The sequence below is a fragment of the Mya arenaria genome, chromosome 16 (assembly GCF_026914265.1).
Source record: "Mya arenaria isolate MELC-2E11 chromosome 16, ASM2691426v1".
NCBI classification, from domain to species: Eukaryota; Metazoa; Mollusca; class Bivalvia; order Myida; family Myidae; genus Mya; species Mya arenaria.
Window position 1 is genome coordinate 52,672,115 of NC_069137.1, and position 14,536 is coordinate 52,686,650.

The 14,536-nt window shown below is 34.3% G+C and overlaps 1 protein-coding gene across 1 annotated transcript in view; it reads right to left on the reverse strand.

Moving 5' to 3' along the window:
- Window positions 1–14,536, reverse strand: part of LOC128221802 (uncharacterized) — a 34,370-nt gene continuing 19,834 nt past the window's right edge. Inside the window, exons 10-25 of the mRNA XM_052930404.1 lie at window positions 11,669–11,747; window positions 11,023–11,222; window positions 10,218–10,370; window positions 9,518–9,625; window positions 9,073–9,192; window positions 8,638–8,823; window positions 7,756–7,958; window positions 7,232–7,419; window positions 6,514–6,638; window positions 5,811–5,960; window positions 5,236–5,352; window positions 3,351–4,902; window positions 2,580–3,109; window positions 2,212–2,340; window positions 1,680–1,724; window positions 1–716 (exon numbers count right to left, since the gene is read on the reverse strand). Of these exons, the coding sequence (XP_052786364.1) occupies window positions 691–716; window positions 1,680–1,724; window positions 2,212–2,340; window positions 2,580–3,109; window positions 3,351–4,902; window positions 5,236–5,352; window positions 5,811–5,960; window positions 6,514–6,638; window positions 7,232–7,419; window positions 7,756–7,958; window positions 8,638–8,823; window positions 9,073–9,192; window positions 9,518–9,625; window positions 10,218–10,370; window positions 11,023–11,222; window positions 11,669–11,747 (3,911 nt within the window). The 3' untranslated portion in view covers window positions 1–690. The remainder of the gene's footprint in view (window positions 717–1,679; window positions 1,725–2,211; window positions 2,341–2,579; window positions 3,110–3,350; window positions 4,903–5,235; window positions 5,353–5,810; window positions 5,961–6,513; window positions 6,639–7,231; window positions 7,420–7,755; window positions 7,959–8,637; window positions 8,824–9,072; window positions 9,193–9,517; window positions 9,626–10,217; window positions 10,371–11,022; window positions 11,223–11,668; window positions 11,748–14,536) is intronic.

Consider the following 14,536-nt stretch of genomic DNA (forward strand, 5'->3'; position numbering starts at 1 on the left):
GAAAACAGTTTTTACAAAAAATATACAAAGAACAACGACATAAGTACATTCTATAAACAGTATAAACGTGTAAGGGTCAAGCAAAACATCGACATGGCCCCCTTATTGTATGCCAACCCACTGAAGATGTCAAAACAAATACCACAGTTATGCAAATATGAGTATAAACTACCAGTCTCTGTTTTGCTCAAGTGAACACTTCACTATAATTGTTAATCAAGGCGTGTACATACTCATGTGCATTATGTAGTTTAATGAACATATATACAATGCTGTCGGAATAGTTGATGTACCTGCACTACGCGATGATACAATTGACTACAATCAATTGAGACTACAGTGAAACGCCTAGCAGACAACAATATATGTCCGGATTTATTAAAAAGTAACTAGCTTCAATGAGTGAATATTTATCCATCGGATTTTAGAATCACATGGTATAAGACCAGGGGTAACAAATGACAACAATAACATGAAACATATATACAATAATATTAATGTATTCATATAATTAGAGCATCACGCTTTTGAAAAGTCAATATAATCATTTAATGATTCCCCCGGGGTTAAGTCTGCTAACAAGCTCTCATCACTGCACTTATTTCCAACATCAATAATGTTCATAATGCCACACCTTATACACAAATCGTTTCAACTTAAACCTGTGTTACAACGCCCTGGTGAAAGCTGCTACTGTGTAGACATTTCTGTTCTATCTGAAATAGAAAAAGGGCCAGGTATTTAATGTTATATGATATAACTTTTGTTTCAATTCTGGGCTTATCAAATGTAAAAATGAGATAGAAAATATAACATCAAATGAAGCCTTTCATTTACCTACATGCACGTTTTTCACATTTGCACATATGGATATGCTTGGTCAAGTGTTGTAATATCCATATTCATGAAAAACGCATTTTGTCCCTAATTAATGGATGCTTCGTTTTAAAGTTCGTATTGATATCATTGAACTACAGGGACAAGCCCAGTAGCCAAAACTGAAACGATTACTCTGTTAAATGCTTCTAGCATTTTTCAACCTGCAATCGTTTTGGTATTGCATAAAATGCATTGACCATGAACCAGATTAATGTTTGTCTACTGTTTAATTTTAATGATAGCACGATATAACTTGAATACAAACTGTTTACCAGACATGTAATTGCGGTATTACGACTTCAGTAAATTATTGTTACATTTTGTGTCTATTTTTATTAGTGTTTGAAAATCGGACTCCATTTGCTATCGATAATCAAATCGAATCGGACCAAGCATTTCGATTTACTGTCGGACAATAATCGAAAGTTCATAATATCAGTAAGGAATACATTCTTTATACTTAGTATCATCATGATCATTTGAATGGTTAAACCTGAAATCAGTACGTGTGATGCTATAGTCATGCTTTTTGCAACAGTAAGTAAATTGCCATAACCTTTTTCTGTTTTGACTAACTTAACATCACAACACAACACATACTTAATAATTGCACATCATTTGTAAAATGATGTACACCGCCTCAAGTAAGTTATCTTAACATTTTATCCGACATAGCATTGTCAGCGACGATTTATTGTACTCAATAATCGTTTCATCACTAATTTTTATCAAGGTTTTTAAAGTCTAGGTAAATTGGTGAAGGTTAAACAGTCCTTTTCTAAAATCAAAACCACGGTTACCTGTAGCGATATGGGAGCCATATCCTTTTCCTTTTCTTTTCGCTGCTAAAATGATAATAAGCGATGTTAAAAGAGTATGCATGATTTTATTGAATATACTATACATATTCGATATGGATTTATCAATTTAGTTTTGAATATTAGAAATATTTTTATGGTGTGTGATTCACAGACATGCAGTTTTAGTTTTCTCTTGAATAGGCTTGGTTTTCATTTCTTTCATAAATGGAATATGTCTCTGATATTTGCTATGAATGAGATAATATTATTTAGAAAGGGGAAATTATTTATTGTTATAGTATGAATAAAATGATGCTGAATATCTAGCATCAGTTGCGTCTTTGCTCATTACCCCGTCCAAGCAATGAATTTCGTCACCTTAGTGCAATAGCTCAATAACTGCATATAGAAACAGAAGCAAATATTCAGTTCTTGCACTAAGGTGACAACAACACCATTGAAAGAGTGGTAAACAGTTTATTATCAGACGTGTTCCATGATGAATATATTTTCAAACGAATTAAACACTTACGTTCTCGGTTTAAGAGTATTGATAAAGTGTACAAAAATGGGTTTAATGCAGAATTTATCGGTAATACTAGAACGACCGTCCATGCATATGCTTCTCCGGGTATAGGTACGTCAAACAATGCAAGCATTCCTGGAAAAATATGCATTATAATTGTCACTGATTTGGGTTAAATATTACCTGTAATGCATAGGACACATTTGAGAACAAACAAAATATGATATTTACACTTTCGTAAACATTTTATACAAAATATAATTCACAGAGCAAACAATAAAAAAAACATTAAATTAGGTTTTTTTTAATTTAAAGGTACCATTACATAACTAATTAAGTTTAACATTCGAAAATAATAGCTCATTTTCACTTACCCATTAAACCAACCGGAAACCAACACAGAAAGTCGGTAGTAACAACCATCAATAGGTTCCTGGCCACTTTCATATCATTAGATATTGTGACATTCATGTGTTTTCTTCGAGAGGATGCTTTTCTTATCTCATAAAATATCCAGGATTGTCCGAACGCAATGAAGATAAAAGACACGAAGTTAAATCCAATAAACATGGCGATGGAATAAGACCATCCCGGTTGTCGATCCCTTGTTAAAGGAAGGGCTGTGCAAACGGCTCTCGACGTGTAAAACCTCCCGTCAAAGTATGAACCGGGAACCAAAGGAATAGTAGCCGCCAGGAATGCAACTGTCCAACATCCTATGGCAGTCATTACAGCAGAAGCAGTAGAAAACCGTACCTGACCAAACGGATATTTGATCACCAATATTCTGTCAAGGGTGATCAGGCAAATGAAAAGTACACCGGCTTCTGATGAAAGTGTTGATAACACACCAGCCAGATGGCACCACGCACTTGTGCGCCAACTCTCGTCAAATTCTATGTACCTAAAAGATGCTGATATTACAATAACGTACAAGGTCGGATATGAATACATGTATGTAACAGAAAAAGCTTTTAAAATGAATGTTTAATCTAAGCATACAGTATAACCCGCTAACCAAAGCTTTAATATTTCACGGTTCTCAAAATATATATTTAATTAAAATACGTTTGTTAATTGATTAAAAACGATGATAACGAATAAACATTAGTAAAGCAATCTTACATCGCATTTATAGCACCTACCTTCCTCTAAATTTCGTATCTGCGATTCCTATTATAAGCATGTATAATCCCATTAATAAGTCCGCTAATGCAAGATTGGACACAAATATTCCATATCCTTTTTTCAACTTTTGTCGATCATACAGAAATCGAAATAGCAATGACAAAATGTTTCCTAAAACAGCAAGAATGCCTATTACCCATAAAAGTGCCTGAAGTGCAGAATTAACTATCAAATCATCGCATGACGAAATTTCGTCGCGATGCGGATAGCACTTTTCTTCCAAAAGATAAGAAGGCCGAATGCAACAAAATTTAAATGATGGTGTTTGCAGTTCTGATAAAGAACGAACTCCTTGGAACATGTCCTTTCCAAATTGTGACAACGGGTTATCCGCGAGATTTAGTGTATGTACAGAAACATCTTTAAATGCCAAGTCGCTGACGGTACGGATATTATTTTGAGACAGATCAAGTTCTTTCAGTTTTAGACCTTTGAACGTTTCTTCTTCTATGCTCATTAAACCACATCGGTAAAATGATAGTGCATCCACCTTCAAATTATTAAATGCCCCTGGCTCGATTGAAAGAAGATATTTATTTCCTTTTATAACGAGTTTTGTCAAATATTTTAGAGTGACAAATGTATTTCGCTTCACTGTTATTAATTTGTTGTAAGATATATCAAGAACCTTGATATTTGGAAGATAATTAAGTGATGAGCCTGATACCTCTTTAATACCGCTGTAAGAAACATTAAGTGAAACCAAATAGTAGAAAAACTTTCTAATGTTCATGACATTATCGTCATTAGTTGGACCTACTTTAAGTGTCATAATTTGATCAGGGAATGTATTAACGTCTTCCCATCCAATGTTGCTATCACTGCAAACAATAGAAAGGTCTTCGCATGAGCAATTTTGTGGACACTGGTAATTGCATAACCGTTCGTCATCTCCATTCGGACATTGGACAACACCGTCGCAAATCTGGTTCAAATTTAAACAGACAAGACTCCTGGCACATCTGTATCCGTTCACACATCGAGTATATGTACTGCTTGTTGTACACACATTCGGTATAAGATTCCATCCATAGTAAACTACTAGCTTTCTGCTCGATATTCTTACTTCTGTAATGCTAAAAGGTAAGGTATTGTCAGTGTCTGATAGATTCTGATTTCGTAACAAACTTGATGTTTCTTCATTCACTATGCGATAAAACGATGCATTTCCGGTGATCTTGGTGCTATTGTAAAGGAGCTCATATTCTAAATTGTTGTACGGCTGCGTCGGTAAGAATGATACCAACACGTTTGAAGATATGGAAAGGAATTCCACCACGTAGGTTGAATTGGTCGATGCCCATAATCCACTGATTGCAATATGATCGCTCGGGAACCTCCTTTCAAACAGTTCATATTGGAGCGTGCCTCTTTCTCTCATTACTTTCAATACGTATGCCGGACGATGATCGTTGACAAATTTGCTTGCAAATTTAAAGGCTAGCTCATGGTCTGCCCGAATGTATCCGTAGGAAAGTACGATAATCGTCTTGTTTTCCTCTTCGCATCCTGTTGTAGGTATACATATTCATTTATGCCGTCTGTTAAAAAGGCGTATCATAAGATTTGTCAAGCAAATAAGATATTATCAGTTATGAACTTGATTCAGCCCTTTTATGGGTAGGACATGATTTATTCAATATTTAGCAAAAAATGCTTTAACACTAGCACCATATAAAGATCTGAAAATGCTGAGATAATATATACAATAGTTAAGTGTAACTATTTATAAGGTTATTCGTGTTATCTTCTACGGTTATATCTCTATCATATTGCATTAACATGAACTCATTTAATACTTGTAATTAGGATCAACAGGTATCAAGTGAAAAATATTCATACCGCAGAACTTTTCATCATCGCCATTCGGACAGTCCACTTTACCGTCACAAACATAGGAAGAAGGAATACAGAAACTCCCAGGACATTTGGTGAATGTTTTTCTGCACTCAAAGGAATCTGTATGATTTAAGATTATGTATATGTATAAAAAATGAGCTGTACTTCATATATGTATTTGTATAACCAAAGGCGGAACCAAACGTTATCCACATTATTATATATTGCCAAGCTTGTGTAGTAGATGTGTTGTAACATATTGTCAAGCTTGTGTAGTAGATGTGTTGTAACATATTGCCAAGCTTGTGTAATAGATGCTGTGTACCATATACTCAAGAATACGTAGAAGATGTATTGTATCATATTGTCAACTTTGTTTAGCAGATGTGTTTTAACATATTGATAATATTTAGCAGTAGATGCGCTGTACCATATACAAGATGTACTGTATTATCAAGTGGTAAATATGATGATATATCATTTACAGGCTGTATATTAAACAGACATTGTCAAACGTTAGAAATATTCATACTTAGTTCAGTTAAACTTTCAAGTAAACATGAATCTAGCGACTTTACCACAATTTTGAAGGTGTTCAAAATTTCTGCAACCCTGCATATGTCCGTTGCTATCATGCGACAAATGACATCGATTTAACAATAATGCTGGCTGTTGATGGTTTCCACAAGGAAAAACGTCACTTCCGTTATGAAGGAATGCGTCGGATTCTAAAAAAACATATACGTAACAAAATGAAGAACTTGTTTCTGACAGAACTTTATGTTTGGTTATTGATTTTCATCCATAACATGTCGATAATCGTAATATTATGTGTAAGTTATAAGCTCAAAATTATAGTATGTTTATTTACATTAACTTTACTTAAAATGATGTGATCAATATATTTAATGCACTTTCAAACTGCCTTTACTACAATACGATTAAAGATTAAAGGTAGTTTACTTGATCATAATTGTCTACATACAGTCAAACCCCGTTGGCTCGACTGGCTTTGCTCGAAATTCCCGTTGGCTCAAACTTGATGAAAACGACCGATTTCTTTATACTGTAGGTAAGACTTTTCGCTTGACTCGAATATTCCGAGGAAAGATGTATTTTTACCGGTTCCTAGGAGTTCGAGCCAACGGGTTTCGACTGTAACTAGCTCAGCTAGTATTCTAAACGCCTAAGTGCTTGGTAGTGTTTTAAAATTTAACCGCAACTAGCATAATGCAGTGCTAAAACAATTGTTAGAAATTTGAAAATAAGCACATTTCATACCCTTTTCACAGACAATAGGTCCTATATCAAATCGAAAGACTTTGTCATCAAAATCTCCACGATAGCTTACAACAATTGACTTTTTCTGCTCGACAACATCTAAGTATGCATTGCCCTTCGGATTTCTGTATAAAAGTGTATACATTATATACTGTATTTTATTCATGTGCATCGATGGCAACAGGTACATGTATATTCTCTGATATCGTATAGAAAAAGAACTATTAATCAAATTCACAACATCATACAAATTATAAATTAAAGATCGAGCAGAACCGTGCACAATCGTTAAGCATATTTATGGTTTATTTTATTATAGTTATCGTTACTTTTACTTTTATTATAGTTATCATTCATTTATTATAGTTACCATTCCTTTATTATAGTTACCATTCCTTTATTATAGTTATCATTCCTTTATTATAGTTATCGTTACTTTGATTATAGTTACCATTCCTTTATTATAGTTACCATTCCTTTATTATAGTTATCATTCATTTATTATAGTTATCGTTACTTTGATTATAGTTATCGGTACTTTTATTACTTAAAGGTGTGCCAAAGTATTGCCATATCCATGTAGTTAGAACAAAACACAATACAAGTACTTGATGAATGTACGTTATATGACTCCACCTGCAATCATAAAACAAGAATGTTAGTACGCAAAGTATTGATATCTTAGCTCAAGATTAATCTGAATAATTCAGACACATACCCAAGCATAAATATGGCTGTTTCCTCCATCGTTGGACCAAGATTAATTCCCCTTCGTGTCGCAAAGTCCTGAACCAAATTAGAAATTCTACCACTAGGAAACTCGTCTATTTCCTCGAAGGATGTGTCGTTCAGCGCATACTCCACCTTCATAACTTCTTTTATTTCAGGAATGAATTTAAACGGGAACTTAAACGCAATAAGAATAACATTTACACTTTGTATACATGATCAATTATATAAGACAGTACGCATTACTAAATCAAAACAATATGCTAGCGCTCCAATGTATAAAACGTAGCTTAAATATTCGTATATTTAAAGCCATTTCGATTTCTAAAACAATTCAATCTTAATCACGAGTAACGTTTAATCCCATGTCTTCGCTGCTTGAAATAATAGCCTTAGGTTGTGTCCATCTATGTAAATATATAAAGTATTATCTTAAAACTACTTAATACGAATATTATTTGTTAAATGTATTGATCTGTATTGATAGAAATTCTTGCGATTCAATAAACTTACCTCCATAGAACACACGTACCCACTCCGAGTCGCATTCGTCATAAATATGAACGCTTCCTCAAAACGAAAGGAAGGTACAAACTTTGCACCCAAGCCATTGTTTTTGTATAAATATTCACCCTTCCAATCGATGTTGAGATAAACTGTTCGAATCGTTTTGTTGTACTTATCAAAGTGGCAATGTATCTGAGGCCCACTTTTTTCTGGAAGAAAGACCGGTTTTGATTTCCCATGACTACAAGTATAGCTGTCATCTCCAAGACAATGTAACACGATATGTGTGATAATTATGTATTGTTAAAGTGTGTATATACCACCTGATAAATTACGTCATATATGCTACGTCAGAAGGCAACATTTTGCTTAAAATGAAGATTTAAATCAAAGATAACTTTTCCTTTTACTACATCATTTAAAATAAAACGAAGGGCAGTCTATGCTGCTTAAAGAGCCCCGCCTTCGTTTTATTGCTGGAGTTAGTTTCATCAAACACATTGACAAGCTTTTTTCTAATGTTTTGACAGTGCTCCGTCAGACGGCCGTATTGTGAATGTGTAATGTCGAAGTGTTTTAAGAAACTATACTCTCAATCAAACTCTGGTAAACGACCGAAGGCGGGTCTCCGTAAGCGGCGTAGAGTGCGCTATGTTTCATTTAAAATGGTTAAGAAATAGGAAAGTTGTCTCTGTGTAAGTCTTCATTCGAAGCGAAATATTGCCTTCCGACGTATCATTTATGACGCAGTTTATCACGTGGTATACACACACTGTATGTAAAAGTATATACTTATATATTACATCTTCTATGACGCAATTGTACATGTAGATAGTCTATTGAGTGACTGAATCACAGCACTATGACTATATTTGAAACCTGGCTTACTCATGTAATAAAGACCGCTACTTGTATGGCCTTCCGCTAAGACATCATCGCAAGTGACATAAGCATCGTCATGACAGTTTTTCTCATCTGATTGGTCCAAACAGTCTGTTACGTCATCGCAGATGTACTGCTTTGGTATACATTGTCTATTGGAGCATTCAAATGCTCTTTCGTCGTTACAGAAAGCTGAAATGACGATATTTCATTAACTGTATGCACTACTCTTGACTACAATGATTTTGGCATAAAAATATAGATGGACAGACGGATGAGCATACAATAACACGTAAAGCCAACTTAACTGTACTTTCTTTCTATATAGGATATATAATTCAAAATTCCCAAATATAAATGATTTTTTTTTTAAATTAAACTTTACTCAATGTTATATTATTATGTTTCTTTTTATATAGGCGATTGGGTTCATTTACACACCACAGTTATGTTCATCAGACTTGTCCAAACATTGAAAGCTGGCGTCACATCGGTCTTCTTTTGGAACACATTGACCATTGTTGCATGTGAATTCTGAATCCGGATTACAACGAGGAAAATCTGAAAATCAAGAAATATTCTTCTTTATTGCCCAAAATTTAGACCTTTATTTTAATCAGTAGATATTTTTGATCAATCAATATCGAATGTGTGTAAATGTATTGTAACTGCGTTATACTACGAATGTGTAAGTATCATATATGTTCAAATGAGTTAAAGTCAATCGTTACATTGCATTTTAGAATATGCTCTCCATTCCGATATTTCCACACACAGACCTCATGATTTTTACATGGTAGTTTAGTTTACTTATATTTGTTATTTTTTGACACCTTTGAACGAACATCGTACATTGAAGTTCATTTTATTGTTTATATTTATTTACCACAGAATTCATCAGAGGCGTCCACACAGTTTTGGATGAAATCACAAACTTGGCTGATCTTAATACACTCGCCACTGTCGCATTTGAAATACCCATCATCGCACTTTTCTGAAATAATTGCAGAACACTTACAACATGGTCAAACACGTTTGCTTTCTATGTACAACGGTACTGCTAGATAATTAATGTGTTTTGCATTTCTCTTGTAAATGACATGATTTGTGCATTTATAGAAGTTCTGTAAGACAGACAGACATACATTTTTATTAAGACTTGTACAATGCACATCGTCTACATAAACATATATATTTTCATATAACATGTCAATGTGTATATACAACATGTAATGGTAAATACGTTTTTTATATATAACACAACATATTATGTGTAACAAAAGCAACATACTATGTGTAACAAATATTGGAGGCTGAATTAAACATTTATCTTTCAACATTCAACAAATTATTTCGAATAACAAGAGCTACCTTAATATACAAAGCTAGTTTAATTAATTAATTCCTATCATTTGATTTCAATAATCGTAAGACACATCAATTTAATTTTATTTAATACAATTTAATGGATTGTTGTTGTTATAACTGTTGAAAGTATTTTGTTGAAATAAAACTGTCTATCAAAGTTTTCACTATACAAAGTTTGATAAACGACTATGATGTGGGTTCTTGAATGAAAAAAATACCCTTCGCTGAACAATTCCTTTCGTCTGTCTGGTCAAAACATTCCGGTAAACCGTTACAAACTGCAAGATTGGAAACCGTCTCGCCAGAATCACAACGGAATAACAGATGCGACATTTTAATAGGAAAATCAAAACTTTCCTTTGTTGAAAAATCTAAACGTGAAAAATACAAAGAGAAAGGTTTAAGTCAAATTGAAGATGTCTTCCTCTTTCGGGATGTTAACGACTTAGATTTATTAATACACCATAAACTTTACTTCACTCGTACAACTACGCATTATTATCGCAATAATATATTTCATTTTAGAGAAAACACACTCGCATTGGTCGAACAATTACAGGTTAAACTTTTGAATATTAAACATCTATGCAACATGTATTAATATATTGTGTACTGTGTTTGCGCAGTAAACATATATGACGGTTCTTTTGTAACAAATGATATTCGATACTCAAATTTGCCATTTTACTCTACCGGTTCTACCGGTCATATAGAGGATATATTTCACGTATCGATTTCATGGTTTGTCTTATTTATCATAAAGCATCAGAGGTCTCTTTTATATAGGAAATGATTAGCACCGTGTCCAGTGATCAGGGAAAAACAAACTTTGGCAAAACGAAACGGGTTGATTTGCTACTTAAGAAACAAGCAATTTCATGCCTTACAGAAACATAACGAGAAAAATGCTATACCACTTACACAGATTGCACAAACATTGAGTGATTAATAAATCAATAAAGATTTATTTATCTTATTAGAGTGGTTAATGATAAAAGGAGAAAAGTCTAGAAATTAACCTACCATTCTTAAAGTGTTCATCTGAAATACTTTGCCTTGATTCGCATGCAAAGCCATGCATCATACTTCCACGGCCAACAACTTCTGTCGTGCATAAGTCGAGCCTCCAGATGTCAGTCCGATTAAAGTCCAAAGTAAGATCAATAACTGCACATTCGTGTATATTTGCATTAGGGGCCATAGATGTCCTCTCAGACGCTTGCCTATGTATGACGTCATTATCGTTATTATATTAAGGGATGCTAACAAACACTTTATGAAACAAAACTGTGGCTATTATATAAACAGTAAACGTACGAAAACACTGCATTGACATTTTGCCTTGTCTAAATTTGTAAACATTATTATTGTTAAAAGATTCAGAAAATTTTCTTTAGAAAAGAAATGCATTTTAGATATTTAATAGCTATTGGCACTGCATTGATTTTTGTCCTTTTTGGATGTCTTTTTTACATGAGCGTTTTGTTAAGAGTTTAAATCGCCTCAATGCTGTACGTATCATAAGCTCTGAGAGTATTTTACAAGAGAGAACATAAAGTTGGTGTACTTAATTCTAATCTTTTCGCGTTCCAGGACTGAGAAAAGGTTTACTTGAGTTACGAAAGTATATATCACCGAAATGTTGCGTACGCAAAACTAAATCACTTACCAGGCATTGAAATAAACAGGTCGCCCATCAACCCATGACTCTCGTAGATTACCTTCGTCGTCAACATACCGAAATAATCCTGTGGAATTAAAAATACACTTGCACAAATATAAGTATTATAAATGTTTCTGACTGACTGCGAGAAAGGCATGCTCGATCCCATTTTAAAAAAACTTTACGTTAAAGAGAAGGGGCTATAATGCGACCCGAACGCAACAATTATCTTTGGGTCAGCCACCTGTATAACTATGTATTAACATAGTGTATTGACGATAAAGATAGGTAGATAGAGCTTTTATTTCCTCCATATATGGAGAGCATAACATATATACAACAGGTTTAGTTTGTACCAAAGTACAATATAAATCAATAGTGAGTAGTGTTAGTAGCAGACTAACACTATGTTCAGATACGTAGTAAAAACTAGCAATTATTACAGTCATTGTTAATTGATGTCAATAAAAAATAGCAGTTATTACAGTTATTGAGCATTAAAAGAAGCAATAACAACAACAACGACATGGAATGCAATATAATGATGAGTATTTCATTCTTAGCAAACGCGCTTTCATTAGAGGCAATATAGGCCTTGCCTATATGTGTTAGTCCAAATTATATTACGCAAATTCAAACATGTTTAAGTACCTTTGCTAAATCCCAACTAGTCAGGTTCCAATCTGACATTTCTGCCGAAATGTTCAATATATTGAGGCACTGTTCTCTCCAGCTTAGAGTCATGAACAGTCTAAAATAAACCGCATCTTTAAGGTCAAAAAAATGTTCCTACAGTGTTTGCCTCACATGGTCGATCCTAACAATAACACATGCTTTGTTCTGGCAGTCTTTCACACATAATATGACACATTTCACAGTTGCGAGAGTATTGTCTCGTCATAAATGAGGCAATCAAGTTCATTAGAAATGAGCACATCGACAATAGTCTTGGAGATGCCTTTGCCGCTAACCATAAATATGAATATTTCTGCGGTGTGATTATGTTTTGAGTGAGCCACCATGAATTTAGTTGGAGTCGAAAACTTTTTGCCTTTCCATTTTCAGCACCTTATATTGGAGAATACTTTTCCAAGCGTAGGGGGAGGGGAACTTACCGTAGTCCACGTAAGACACTATGTATTTATATATTGAGTATTTCATCAATAAACGAAATACGTCCAGGACAAAGCCGACCGTCTGTTTGTCAAAATGGAGATACTTGATAAGTCTATGATTAAATATTTCCATGGCCAAATATTTTAATTGGTCCAAAAATGTAAGTTTTCTATAGTCTAAAAACACTTCAATAGGGTGAATCAATAGTGCACTAAATGCAAAATTGTTACTTGTGTTCAGCTTTATTTTCTGTAAATGTTAAATGCAATACCTGAGCCGTTTCCAGCTTTTGTAATTCTGATTTTGAGTAGAAGTACCATGTCTCGAACCATACAGAGATTTAGGCAGTACGACACTTTCATAGACAGTCTTCAGAGTAAATGGAGACATCGACTTCGGATGGATTCCAATGTTGCAGATGTTGAGGTACGTGCCGCGAAGCTTGATACACGCAGCCTTTGTGGAGCTTGTCGGTGACAAATTGGAGTTTCAAATAATTCCCAAAAGTGTATACGCATCACATTCACTGATAAGTTCATTACCCAGATGAAATATATGACACTGATGTAAACGGTTGTTGAATGTTAAGACAGCACATTTATTTGCATTGTATAAAAATCGCAATATTCGGGAGTAATTACAACAAATGCTTATCGGCTACCGTTGGTGATCCTATGGAAATATTATAAATGCACAGCCCACAACCACTGTCACACAACTCCTTTATAAGTCCGTCGATAAAGACAAGGTACATTATCGGTGGCGTCTTTCGGCCTTGAGGATTTCCTTGTAGGACGTTGAAGTTTTCAGACGATAAACCCTTAAATCTATCTTGACTTTGAACTGCAGTATATATCTCTTTTACTGCAATGAGTATTGTATGATCCATGGCGGTTTGCAGAAGTTTGTAGAAAAGCCCATCGTGCCAGATGCGGTCAAAAGCTTGCCTCTCATCCAGAAAGCAAAGATATACAGTTGAGGAATGTTCCCAGGCGAATAATAAGCTTTCACGTAGCAAAGAAAATGACATCAAACATCCTAACTGTTCCTGAAAACCACCCTGTTGGTTGTCGATGTTTGCAAGTAATTGGTCCTTGCATGTTGCAAAATAATAATTTCAAAAACCTTTCAAATAACCGACGACAGAGTGATGGCGCGATAGTTGTTTGGGTCGTCATTTCTCTTTTTACCTCCCTTATAGTAGTTATCGTACCTATCTTCATAAACACTGGGATATGGGACAACCTTAACATAGAAGTAAACATATCAGCCAATACTGGAGTGATCATTGACCTTCCATAGATAAGGTGTTCATACAAAACCCCGCCACTTCCGCCTGTCTTGCACTTAGGTAACGTTTGAATCGCACCGTCAACTACTTTTTCTGACACAAAAGCATCTGGGTCAGGTTTTATATTGTCAAATGCTTGTAAGTCTTCACACACAAAACAAATTATACAAAATGCGTTACAAATAGCAGTGGTATGATTGTGTTACCCTCGCGTTGGTCTTAAAATAGACACTTTCCACAATTTCCAACAGACCGATTGGACTTTTTACTGATAATTAACTTTTGGACCAACACCATACTCCCTTGTAAAAAAGATTCTCTGTGGACTGATTAACTAACTTATTTGATGTTTCATAATGATTCAGGTTACTCATTATGAGCTTGATTAATTTCTTTATAAATGTGCCAGTATATTTGTCAAACTAAAAGTCCGTTTTAGAAGATGCTAAAAAACTGTGAATAAAATG